Raw genomic sequence first — 13695 nt, forward strand, 5'->3', positions numbered from 1 at the left:
CACCATATGGCGACGAATGACAAGCCCAAAGAATTTCACCTTGATCTTATTTTGGTACAAATCTTCTAATCACCCCATCCATACAAATTTGGAAGAGGTATGGTTCATCCCAATAATAATCTTGACAATCCCGTTTGAGCTTCTGCCTTTGGTTTAAATAGAACTCATCCGAAATGATTCCATATGCAAGAAAATTTTCTAGATCCACGAACAATGGCACCTCCTTCATTGAAATAGCCAAGAGTTGCTCATCAGGGAAGGAGTCATTGATTTCAAGGCCATCATGCGGACTCTCCTCCTCCAAATGAGACAAGTGGTCTGCCACTTGTTTTTTACTACCTTTTCTATTTTGGATGTCAATATCAAACTCTTACAACAAAATCACCCACCTCATCAATAGATCATTGGAGTCCTCCTTGATCATAAGATAAAGAAGCGCTGCATGATCTGTGTGGACAATGACTTTTGCACCCATCAAGTACGGGTAAAACTTCTCAATTGCAAACACAATGTCAATGAGCTCTTTCTTCGTAATGGTATAGTTAACTTGTGAAAGTACAAGAGGGGTGAATTGCATATTTTTAAACGTAATCGCTGTTAGTTGATTGGTTTTTCAATTAGTCGACTAGATGCATTAAACTAACAGTTGTAATAACATAATATAAGATACTGAAAGTAAATGCAGGAATTAAATACACCGGAATTTTTATACTGGTTCGGATTCAATGTGAATCTTAGTCCAGTCCCTTTGGGTTACAAGGAAGTTCTCTTTAGTAAATGCGTTTCTTCGAGTACAATGGAAATGACGTGATAGCTCAGTTCCTATATCACTCGTCTCTTTTGATACAATGTCTCACCAGTGTTGTTCTCTCTTTCTTCTCTAACTTGTTACATAGCAGGTCTTAGAGAGCTACAATATTTGTTTGTAGTAGAACAAAGAGAGGGTGTTTGGTTCGATCAATGTATATTTGTCTAAGCCTTAAGGATATGTATAAATACTTTGTAGGAGGCTGTTTGCTGAAGAGATTTGACAACCCAAGAGATTTGATCCTTGGAAAGAGATTGATTCTTTCCAAGAATAATGTTATTTGTTGTTGCTCTTCCTTGATGCGAGGACATTGATAGCTTTCCTTCTATAGATCTTGATGAGCGAGTTTAACTCCTTGATTATTGGTCGTTCCAAAATTAGCAGCTTGTTGTTGCTCTTCCTCATTGATAGATTTCCTTCTACAGGCTTTGATAACGCAAGTTTTACTCCTTGATTAGTGATTTTTCTGAAAATAGTAGCTTGATTGATTATCTAGCAAGATCTTCAATTGCTTCTTTTCCATTTAAATCAATATCTGATTGATTCTGAATTTACAGATGGTTAATTGATTCCTTTCTCTTGATTCCTTCAATCTGGGATGCTTCCTTGAGTTCCTGCACAGATATATTATTTGCATCATTAAAATCAGATCAAACAATCTCCCCCTTTTTGATGATGACAAAATAATATATATGTATAAACAACAGTTGACTTCCATGTGTTTTACTCTCCCTCAATGTATGCGGTTGACTGGTTCATGGCACTCCCTGTCAATTCACGTAGTTGACTAGTCCATGGTTAGATGTTGTGGTCGACTCCAGCCGTAGAGGATACTAGCTTACATTTACCCTTTCAGTCGACTATACCTGAACAAATACATATACTCTTCTCCCCCTTTTGGCATCAGCAAAGAGGGAATAGATAGAACAAACCAAAACTAAAATAGAACATATAGCATTATGCAACAGAGTTATAGTCCAAAAGAAACAACCAAAACAAAACAAAAACAGAAATTGTCCAATGGATGAGTCAACAACCCAAAAACAGCACAACAAAAAAATTGTCTTAAGCAACAACATTAACGATGCAGAAAATAGGTAAGAGTGTTGCAGATGGCCTCCTTCAGTTGTTCAAAGCTAGCATTGGCTGAGATATTCACTCCATCCAACCTGTCATGAATTTCCCTAAAAGCCTTGACAGCGTTCTACCTTACTCTAAAAACGGCAACTCTTATCTTGGACACATCAAACCGTGTTTCTTTGGAGATGGAATGAGTGTCACCAACAGTTGACTGAGTGGCTGTGAGGAGATTTTTTATTTAGAGAGTTGAATATCAATGGCACGAAGCTTCTCACCAAGATCAGGATCACCAGGGCTGGGGTGAGAGGCAGAGGGTTAGGTTTGGGATATACAGGAGCATGCTTTACATCACCTTCGTGCTTCTTAACCTAGGAGCCCTTCACACTCACATATCCCATACTTGCAAGGCTCTAGAATTGTAAGATTTTGAAACAGTGATAAAGGGATAAGAGGACAGGGAAATTTGTTGAGCTTCCAGGATGTGAGTGATGGTCATGCCATAGGATAGACTGGTGGGATCTTCTGCACTTTCAATCATGAAATTAATGACCCTGGAGGATAACTTGACTTTGAGTTTGGTCACAAGGCAGTATACTAAGAAAGTGTCTCTTTGAGAGAAAGTGGAAAAGGAACCAGTGCGGGGAAGCAGAGTAGTTGTTACAATGTGAGCCAAGACTCAAGTTTCGAAACTAACATAACTAGGGCCTAACTTGTTGGGAAGGGATTCAGAGGGACACTCAGCAATACACCGTTTATCTTGATCAAAGGAAATTTCAAAATCATCGGGCCGGATATTCTTGAAAAGCATAGGAAAACCATAACATTTACACTGAAATAGTGAATCAAACATGGCACAATCAAGAACAATGCGCTTACCTAACACTAAGGATTCCAACTTATCAGGTTTACTAGAGCGAAGATTAGCATAAAACATCTTTACCAGGGATTCATAGATCTTAGGCGGAGGAATAGAGAGTAACTTATACCACCCTTGATGAACAAAAAGATTTTTTACCTTACAATTTAGGGCTTCCATGTCATCGAGGTCGACTTCCCCTCCATGAGCAATGGGCTTGTCTTTCAAGGAAATGAAAAGATCCCTATTTGGAGAATCCCAGAAATTCAGGTTAGATTCTAGAGAGCTAGAAAAATCTATCTTGGGTTTCTTTGGAGTAGAGGAAACAAGGTGAGGGGGTCTTCCACAGGTCGTTTTCCTAGGGCTTTTTTTCCTAGGATTTGAGAATGATTAGAAAAATCTCCCTGGGAAGAGGCAAAACCCTCAAAGTGGTCGAACCCTAGGTCTACTTATTCTGGGGTATACAAGGGGGTTTTGCTTTAGAGCGGGTACTTTTTCTGGTGGAGGCGGATGGGTTCTTGTGTTGTTTGGCCATTTAAGGATAGTGGTTTGAGCAGAGCTTTGGAGAAGGGTTTTCTAGATGATAGGAGTGAAAATGATTGAAAAGAGATCTCCACCTTAAGAAGAGAACCTTCTGGCGATTGAGTATAGAAAAGGAAAAGGCGCCAGTTGAATAGACGTGATGATTGGCTTTCCAACTTTGAACGACGGAACTGATGTGAAAGAATATGAAAAGAGAGGGAAAATGGAGGCATAATTAATGCAAGAGTAAAAGACAATTATTAAACCTACAAAAGTAATAGTATTACACATAGGTCCTACAGGTTATTATTCAAGCAAGTAATGCCAAGTAATTTTCTTAAAGCACAAAATCTATCCTCTAATAACGGCTTAGTAAAAATATCTGCTAACTGATAATTTTCCAACAAAAGATATTTCTATGTCTCCCTTAAGAACATGATCTCTAATAAAATGATGCTTGATATCTATATGCTTTGCTCTAGAATGATAAATAGGATTTTTTGAAAGACAAATAACACTTGAATTATCACAAAAAATTTGTATAGGTTTAAAGGAAATTTCATAGTCACCCAATTGATGGGATATCCACAGTAATTGTGCACAGCATTGTCCAATAACAATGTATTCAGCTACAGTGGTAGATAATGCAACTGATACCTATTTTTTACTATTCCAGGATATCAATGCCTTTTCAAGTAATTGACATGTACCACTTGTGCTCTTTCTATCTTCCTTATCACTTGCAAGGTCAGCATCTGAAAACCCTTCTAATTTAAAAGAGTTAGAGCGAGGATACCATAGTCCATGGGAGGCAGTCCCAATGAGATATCGAATGATTCTCTTTACTGCAGTCAGATGAGATTCCTTAGGAGCTGACTGAAACCTGGCACATTTACACACACTGAATATAATATCCGGTCGACTTGCAGTTAGATACAATAATGAGCCAATCATTCCATGATACTTAGTTTCATCAACAGGGATTCCATGTTCATCTTTGTCTAGACTCGTTGAAGGACTCATTAGTGTGCCAATGGATTTTGCATTGCTCATGCCAAATTTTTGAATCAGTTCCTTTGTGTATTTGGTATGACATATAAAGGTTCCTTCTTCAGATTGTTGAATTTGAATTCGAAGGAAGAATGTTAGCTCTCCCATCATGCTTATTTCGAATTCACTTTGCATAAGATTTGAAAATTCCTTGCACATAAGAGGGCTAGCACTACCAAATATAATATCAACATAAATCTGAATAATGAGATTACATTCTGATGATCTTTTAATAAACAGGGTAGTGCCTACTTTACCTCTTGTGAAGCCATGATCAATAAAAAAGAACTAAGTCTATCATACCATGCACGTGGAGCTTGCTTTAGTCCATATAGTGCCTTAGTGAGCTTATATACATGATAGGGGAACTTGGAATCTACAAACCTATGTGGTTGTTTCACGTATACTTCTTCCTCAATAAATCCATTCAAAAAGGCACTTTTGACGTCCATCTAAAACAACCTAAATCCTTTAAATGATGCATATACCAGAAGGATTCGTATAGACTCCAAGCGAGCTACTGGAGCGAATGTTTCGTCATAGTCGGCTCCTTCCTGCTGTGAATATCCCTGAGCAACTAATCTGGCTTTATTCCTTACAACCTTTCCATCTTCATTCAATTTATTTCTGAAGACCCACTTTGTTCTGGTTACAGAAACATTTCAGGTTTGGATATCAGTTTCCACACTTGATTTTTACCAAACTAATCTAACTCTTCCTGCATTGCTCGTACCCAACTTGAATCTTTTAGAGCTTCCTCTATCTTCTTTGGTTCAACTTGAAAAATTAATGCTAAATTTGCTTTCTTTTTGAGAGCTCCCTGGTTTTCATTCTTTCATTTGGATTCCTTATGATGAATTTTTGAGGATATTTAGGTTCTCTAGTCCATTCATTTGGACGCACTACATTAGTAGTCGACTAGATCGGATGATCTGGTATGCTGCTGCTGATTTCATTAGTTGACTCTATTATATCAGATTTATCAGTTGACTCTTGAGATTTGCTTGTCTCCTGAGTTTCTTGAGCTTGATCTTCATCACCTGCAGTAATTCCTTTCTCGACCAAGGGGTTATTTTCGTCGAATATAACATGTACAAATTCTTTCACACATAATGTGCGTTAATTATAGACTCTAAAAGATCTACTATTTAATGAGTAGCGCAGAAAAATACCTTCATCACTTCTTGGATCGAATTTTCCAAGGTTGTCCTTACCATTATTGTGAATAAAATACTTACTTCCAAAGGGATGAAAGTAACTGGTATTAGGACGTTTACCTTTCTATAGTTCATAAGGAGTCTTCTTCAGAATGGACCTTATGAGACATCGGTTGAGAATGTGACATGTTGTACTTACACCTTCTGCCCAAAAGTGATTTGGCAGTGATGATCTAGTAACATGGTTCTTGCCATGTCTTAGAGGGTTCTGTTTTTCCTCTCAACAACCCCATTTTGCTATGTTGATCGTGGTGCAGAAAAATTATGAGTGTATCCCTGATCATTACAGAAGTCTTCAAATGCTCTACTTTCAAATTCTCCTCCATGATCACTCTGAATTGTTGAAATCAGATATTCCTTTTCTCTTTCAACCTTTTGCAGAAAATCTCGAAATTTCTTAATGCTTCATCTTTATGAGATAAGAAAATTACCCAAATGAAACATGAATAATCATCAACAATAACAAAAGCATATCTTTTTCCTCATATACTAGCAGTTCTAGTAGGCCCAAATAAGTCCATATGAAGAAATTTTAAAGGTTTAGAAGTAAATACAATATCTTTATTTTTGAAAGTGTTTCTGGTTTGCTTACCTATTTGACATGCATCACAGATATAAGTTCTAGAAAAATTCAGTTTGGGTAGACCAATAACTAACTCATATTTGGACAATTTTTCTATCAAATGCATGCTTGCATGACCAAGTTTCCTATGCCATAACCATGGATCATCAGACATAGATGTTAAGCAAATATGACCATCTATCTTTTCAAAACCATCAAGGATATAAACATTTCATACCTTTTTCCTGGGAGGACTATTTTACCGGTCTCGTCTTCAATAGCACAGCTTGTTCTCTTAAAATTTACCTCATATCCTGAGTCGCATAGTTGACTTACACTCAGGAGATTATAGTTGAGTCCATCGACGAGAAAAACTTCAGTAATGTTACAATTGTTATTGAAGGGAATTGTGTCAGTACCAATTATCTTTCCCTTTGAGTCATCCCCAAACTTAATGCTTCCTTCATCAATTTTTGTAACTTCTATGAATAGATTTTTATCACCTGTCATGTGACTGGAACACGCACTATCTAAGTACCATTTCCTTTGCGGCTTATTCTGTGATGTTCCTACAAAACATAGTGATTACTTTCTTTTAGGTACCCAAGCTTGCTTGGGTCCTGGAGGGTTAGTATTGCTAGATTCAGAATTATTTTTTGGTTTCCAAACCCATCCTGAAACATTTGCTTTACGAAAGCGACAAAAAGAATATTTATGTCCACTTTTGTTACAGTAGTGACACGTAACTCCTTACCCACCTTTAGGTCTTTCATTGGTGTTAGTACTAGTGGACTTTGTTCTAGATGGTCCATTTCCAGTTGACTTGTAAGTTGCCTAGTTTGACATGACAGAACTGTGACTGGTGGATTTACGCATGCCATTGAGTTGCATTTGCAATTCCTCAAACTCTTCTTGAAGTACTTCTTTTTCAATTTCACATACTTCATGTTTGAGTTTCCAGTCTTTGACTTCTTTATTTAGTCTCTTAAGCTCATTCATCAATTTTGAGACTCTTTCAAAGTTAAATCAAGGATATCCTACAATTCATTGCATCTTTCACAGTTATAAGGTCTTACCTCATTTGTTTCACCTCGTGCCATGAAACAGTTCTCATTGTCATCTTTGCATTCGTCATCTGAGGTGTCCTCATCCGTCCAGCATCCTGAGGATTTGTTCATCTCATTTTCCAGAATCGTCATCAAGCAAAGATTTGCTATCTCTTCGTGTTCTGAACTGTCTTTATCGCTCCAACTTCCAAAATATTTGTTCTTGTTAAAGCCCCTAGAAATTTTTCTTTTTAGATTTGGGCACTTAGCTTGAATGTGTCCAAATCTTCCACACTCATAGTATTTTCCATCATTCTTGTCGTGTTCGTTGTATTACCTGGATTGCCTAGGCGGAATACTTCCTTTTCTCGTATTTCTGAATCTTCTCATTAAGCCATCCATGTTTCTTGATAGCATAGCAATCTCTTCTTGTAGAGCTTTAGGATCATCATCGATTTCATTTTCAGCTATTTTAGTTAAGGCCTTGAATGCGACTGTTTTCCTTTTTTCTTCTTGACTAGTCTTCTTGAGATGTGTATTTTCAAAGGCTATGAGTTCTCCTCGTAGTTCATAATAGGATAACTTATTTAGATCCTGAGATTCAAGTATGACTAATTTGGTCTGCCAAGTGGTTGATAGGCTTCTGAGAATTTTTCTGAATTTATCACTACTCGAATATGGTTTGCCAAATGCTTTTAGATCGCTAATTATTTTGCTGAATCTGGCAAACATCTCTTCAATAAACTCTCCTTCTTTCACTGAAAAGAGTTCGTAATCATCAACCAACATGTTGCTATGTGTTTCTTTTACTTTGTTGGTTCCTTCGTATGTAACCTCAAGCTTGTCCCACATTTCTTTGGTTGTGTCACAGCTAGAGATTTTCTCATACTCTTCACCACTTATGGCATTATAAAGCAGGTTTCTCGCTTTATTATTAACTTGTACCACTTCCATTTGTTCTTTTGTATATGAGTCTATATCTTCAGGATTAGCAAGTGTTGGAGTAGCAGTTGGTAGGGGATAGTTCTCCTTTTTGTTGACTCTCCAAACTTTAACATCATATGCCTTGGCATAGATCTCCGTACGCACTTTCCAGGGAGAGAAATGTTGTCCATTGAAGTATGGTGGTCTAACTTGTGAAGTTCCTTCCTGGAAGAGAGCTTATATGATAACTTGATTTGCCATGATCTTCTCTCACAAGTTGTTAAGCAAAAGAAAAATGTGAGCCTAGCTCTGATACCAATTAAAAGTACAAGGGGGGTGAATTGTATATTTTTAAACTTAATCTCTGTTAGTTGACTGGTTTTTCAATTAGTCGATAATAAACTAACAGTTGTAATAACATAATATTAGATGCTAAAAGTAAATGCAGGAATTAAAGACACCAAAAAATTTATACTGGTTCGGATTCAATGTGAATCCTAGTCCAGTCTCCTTAGGTTGCAAGGGAGTTCTCTTTAGTGAATGTGTTTCTTCGAGTACAATGGAAATGACATGATAGCTCAGTTCCTATATCACTCATCTTGTTTGATACAATGCCTCACTAGTGTTGTTCTCTCTTTCTTCTCTAACTTGTTACACAGCGGGTCTTAGAGAGCTACAATGTTTGTTTGAAGTAGAACAAAAAGAGGGTGTTTGGTTCGATCAAAGGATATTTGTCTAAGCCTTAAGGATGTGTATAAATACTTTGTAGGAGGTCGTTTGCTGAAGAGATTTGACAACCCAAGAGACTTGATCCTTGCAAAGAGATTGATTCTTTCCAAGAATAATGTTATTTCATGTTGCTCTTCCTTGATGCGAGGGCATTGATAGCTTTCCTTCTACAGATCTTGATGAGCGAGTTTTACTCATTGATTGTTGGTCCTTCCGAAATTAGCAGCTTGACGTTGCTCTTCCTCATTGATAGCTTTCCTTCTACAAGCTTTGATAACGCGAGTTTTACTCTTTGATTATTGCTCTTTCTAAAAATAGCAACTTGATTGATTATCTAGCAAGATCTTCGATTGCTTCTTTTGCATTTAAATCAATCTCTGATTGATTCTGAATTTCCAGAAAATTAATTGATTCCTTTCTCTTGATTTCTTCAATCTTTGATGCTTCCTTGACTTCCTACACAGATATATTATTTGCATCATTAAAACCAGATCTAACAACTTGTGCACTATTTATGGTCTTACTAGCATAATAGACCGGATGAAAAATCTTGTTGATATATTGCCCCAAAACAGCCCCAACCACTACGATACTTGCATCACACATGAGTTCAAAAGGGACACTCCAATTTGGAGTGGTGATGATGGGAGTAGTTGTCAACTTGAACTTTGATAATTCAATAGCTCTCATGTAATCATCATTGAAGTTAAACTTAGTATCCTTATCGAGAAGCTTGCACAACAGGTTCACCACTTTAGAGAAATCTTTGATAAAATGCTGGTAAAACCCCGCGTGGTCTAAGAAACTCCGCACACCCTTCACCAAAGTTGGAGGTGGAAGTTTAGAAATCACCTCAATCTTTGCTTTTCTACTTCAATTCCATTCTTTGAGATTTTGTGGCCAAAGACAATGCCTTCCTCAACCATGAAATGACATTTCTCCCAATTGAGCACGAAATTTGTTTCTTCGCATCTTGCCAACACTTTATCTAAATTTTCAAGACAATCATCAAAAGATTCTCCAACCACTGTGAAGTCATCCATGAAAACTTCAAGGTAGTCCATAAAAATAGCCATCATACACCTTTGAAAAGTCATCGGTGCATTGCACAAACCAAATGGCATCCACTTGAAAGCAAAAGTACCATAGGGACATGTAAAGGTTGTTTTCTCTTGATCTTCCGGAATAATAAGAATTTGTTTGTAGCTCAAATACCCATCAAGAAAGCAATAGAAAGTACGGCCAGCCAATCTATCGAGCATTTGATCTAGGAAAGGAAGTGGAAAGTGATGCTTCCTTGTGACTTTGTTGAGCTTGCGATTGTTCATACACACTCTCCAACCGGTCACCGTTCTTGTAGGAATCAAGTCATTCTTGTCATTGGTGATCACCGTCATGCCTCATTTCTTCGAGACACATTGAACTGGAGAAGTCCATAAACTATCGAAGATGGGGTAGACAACCCCGACATCCAACCACTTGATAATCTCTTTTTTGACAACTTCTTGAATAGCCTCATTGAGTCTCCTTTGATGTTCAATAGATGATTTATCACCATCCTCCAAGTTAATCTTATGTATGTCAAATGCGGGGCTTATCCCCCAAATATCCGCCAAGGTCCATCCAATAACCTTTTCCTCTTTTGTAGCACCGCCAAAGTGGAATCTACCTACACTTGAGTCAAACAAGAGGAAAGAATAATAGGTAAAGTAGAACAAGAACCAAGAAATTCATACCGAAGATGTGGAGACAATGTCTTCAACTCCAAGGTAGGAGCTTCTTCAATAGAAGACTTTGTAGGAGGAGTTGTCCTATTTTCAAGATCCAAGGACAATTTTCGGGGTGCAAAGTTGTACGACCCCGTTCCTTTCAAAGAGTTGGCACATTCCATGAAGCCATCCATCTCGTCATCATCAAAGTTGAGCAAGAAGGCTCCAACATATCACCAACATTGATCATAGCACTTGTTTCATCAATAATAACATCGGCCACCAAGTCTACAAACGAGCACACCTCATTCCTATTTGGTTACCGCATGGACTTACACACATGGAAAACCACTTTTTCATCACCAACCCAAAAAGTAAGTTTTCCGGCTTCAACATCACAAAAAGCCTTCCCTGCAGCAAAGAAAGGTTGATGAGTGGTGATTTTACCACTCATTCTAGTCTCTTTTCTTTAGCTTTTATGTCCTTTAACTATAATAAACGGTCATTTATGGTGTGTATTGTTAGATTTTCAGGTAAATAACACCATGAAGTGATTTGAATTCAAATGGAGTGGAATTGAGCAAACAAAGGGTGAAAATAATGCAAAAACTTCCCTGTGATTCCGCATCTGCAGAAGGATAGTCGCAGAAGTGACCTCTCTTCTGCCTGACAAGATTCGCTTCTACAGTGGAGTCTGAACTTGGAAGAAACCACATCTACAGCTAGAATATTGCTTCTGCGGTGGGCATCTACGCCTAATGAACCGCATCTGCAGTGACAGAGTTTAATTGGCATTTCGCTTCTGCAATGGGAGCTCCGCATCTGTGGAGCCGCACCTGTGATGATTCTTCCGCAGGTGCGATAGTCGGGCATCAGACCTGGGCAATTTAGGCATTTCACACGTTCTCATTTCCAAGCCCACAAATACTCGACCTAGCAGAATCTTTTGAAAATTTTTTGGCTTATTTTCAGTTCTTAGGGCTTGAGAGAACAAGGTTGGAAGCTAGGGCTTTGCACACACACTTTGGTCTTGAAGATTTGAAGCTTTTGGTTGAGAATTTCTTACCCATTTATGTTGCTTTCTTCATTTCCTTGATTTGTATTGTATATCTAAGTGTGTAGTATTTCATCCAACATTTGAATCTTGTTTATGGAAATATTCATGTTTAAAGTGTGGATTAAATACCTTGTTGTGCTTATGTATTGCATAGTTTTTATCCTTTTATGAAGTGAGTTATTGTTTCTTTAAACTAGCTCATATTTGTAAAATCATGAAATAAATTGGATCGTTACTTGAGTGTAATTCCCAATGCAACCATACTTATAGCCATTGATCATTTTACTTGCTTTCTAGGTTAGTTTATATTTCCGCATTTAGATATAAAACATTTTCTAAACCAATTCTAAGTATTTGGCATTGCGCGATAAGTGATAATTCTCTTACATTCCTAATCACCTACATATTGTTCTCTATGGGATTCGACCCCGACTCATAGTTGGGTAAATTATATTGCATGCAACCGTGTCTATTTACTTTTTAGTAGTGGATTTGGACGTCATCAAAATTGACGCCGTTGCCGGGGAACAATTTAGAGTAATTTAGGTTGTTTGAGAAATAAGCATAAGTGCTTTGGTCCAAACTTGTGAATATTTGTGTAATTATTTTTGTTACCTTGGTCTATTTTTCTTGTTTGTTTCTTGTTTATGTTCTTATTTTTTAAAAATGGCATCATATAATGAAAATTGGTCGGATTGTAGTTGTTCATACTTTGATGACCCTTGTCCTTATTGTGGAGGACCACACTCTAGGCAAAATTGTTTAAATTCTCCCGGGGGTGGATTGTGCGCACAATCTCAAACCCATGAGTGGAGTATTTGTGATAAGTGTGGTTTTCAAAATGGTCATTGGGGATGATTGTGCTTATTTGTCCTTCTGTTCCCCAAGACCCCGCTATGATGATTCTACTTTTTTTAATGAAAATGATAGGGCTATGGAAATGAAAGAAGTTGAGCATGGACGAAATGGAGAGTTCAAACTAATTTTAGAATGCCTACTTGAAGGAGGAAACAAAGAACAAAGTGCCTTTGAGGAGCTTTTGGAGAATAGTCTCCAAAATGACGTGGCACTTGAAAGGTTGCACTCACAAATGGGAGAAATGCTTGAAGCTTTAGAGGTCCAAAAATCTTCGGAAGTTACTAATGGCCAAGAATTTTTCTTAGATGTGGAAGCCGAAAATCCTTCCTTGGCACTTGATCAAAACCAAGAAGAACTCTCAAATGCTCAAAATGAGAAGATGATGCTCATGTTGGAGACCATTCTTGAAAATGAGGAGAAGCACAACTTTGCACTTGAGGACTTGAAACAAGACTTGGCTTACAATGATGAACATATCCGCACTTTGGAAGATCAAATGAAAATATTGGTTGAGGCTCACTATGCCCACCAACTTGGAAGTGTGGAAGGAAGTCAAGAAGAGTCCGATTTCGAGGAAGAAAATGAGCTCTACTTTGAGGAATCAAGAACTGAACATCCGCCAACTGACTCCATGAGTGTTAATGATGCCAAGAAAAATATGGAATTAGAGTCAACCGGTGTAAATCAAAATGTAGTTGAGAGACTCTAATCCGGGGGAAAAAGAGGATGTCAAAATCCGAGAAAAATTACAAGTTGGAGGTTTGAGGTCACATTCCAAGCATTTTTCAACATTGGAATTGTGTGGTGATATAGAAGTTGAACTACACGAATCAATGAAGGACTGTGAAGAGGAAAAACCCATACCATACATCCTATAATTTGAGGGAACAAGAAAGCAAACTGACATTCCTCACACGAAAGCTAAGAAGTGCAAAATGAAGAATTTAAGGCTTGGCTTGATCATCGACTTACCGCCCCCTATCGCTCGTGGTCACAAGCTTGATTCCAATCTAGGTGCCCAGTTCATATCATCCAAGTGGCGAGAAAAGTGGTAAAGTTGACTTGCGTCGTGCCACGATGTTAAATGCGGCGCTTGGTGGGAGGCAACCCATCGGTTTTCAAAAATTTTAGTCATTTTTGAATTTTTCTTTTTTTAGAATAGCTTAGTATATTAGTTTTGATTAATCTGTCAAGTTTTAGATTTTTTGGAGTTGATTTGGGCAGGTCGGAATGATCTGGAGGGCCAAAATCAGTAGTTGGAAAATCTGTGCATCAAT

The 13695-nt window shown here is 37.7% G+C and overlaps 1 protein-coding gene across 1 annotated transcript; it reads right to left on the reverse strand.

Annotated features, from left to right (window-relative positions):
* Positions 1-1084: 1084 nt before the first annotated feature.
* On the reverse strand, positions 1085-11219 carry LOC142177603 (uncharacterized). The gene is made up of 14 exons (XM_075246813.1): positions 11159-11219; positions 10844-10914; positions 7479-8290; positions 7172-7346; positions 6854-6929; positions 6334-6664; positions 6126-6241; positions 5281-5416; positions 4805-4961; positions 3977-4514; positions 2765-2878; positions 1675-1745; positions 1364-1422; positions 1085-1274 (listed from the first exon to the last, which is right to left on the reverse strand). Exons 1-14 carry the CDS (start codon positions 11217-11219, stop codon positions 1085-1087), a joined length of 2907 nt encoding a protein of 968 aa, XP_075102914.1.
* Positions 11220-13695: the final 2476 nt, after the last annotated feature.

This window comes from Nicotiana tabacum, chromosome 3 (genome assembly GCF_000715075.1).
Source record: "Nicotiana tabacum cultivar K326 chromosome 3, ASM71507v2, whole genome shotgun sequence".
In the NCBI taxonomy this organism is placed as follows: Eukaryota; Viridiplantae; Streptophyta; class Magnoliopsida; order Solanales; family Solanaceae; genus Nicotiana; species Nicotiana tabacum.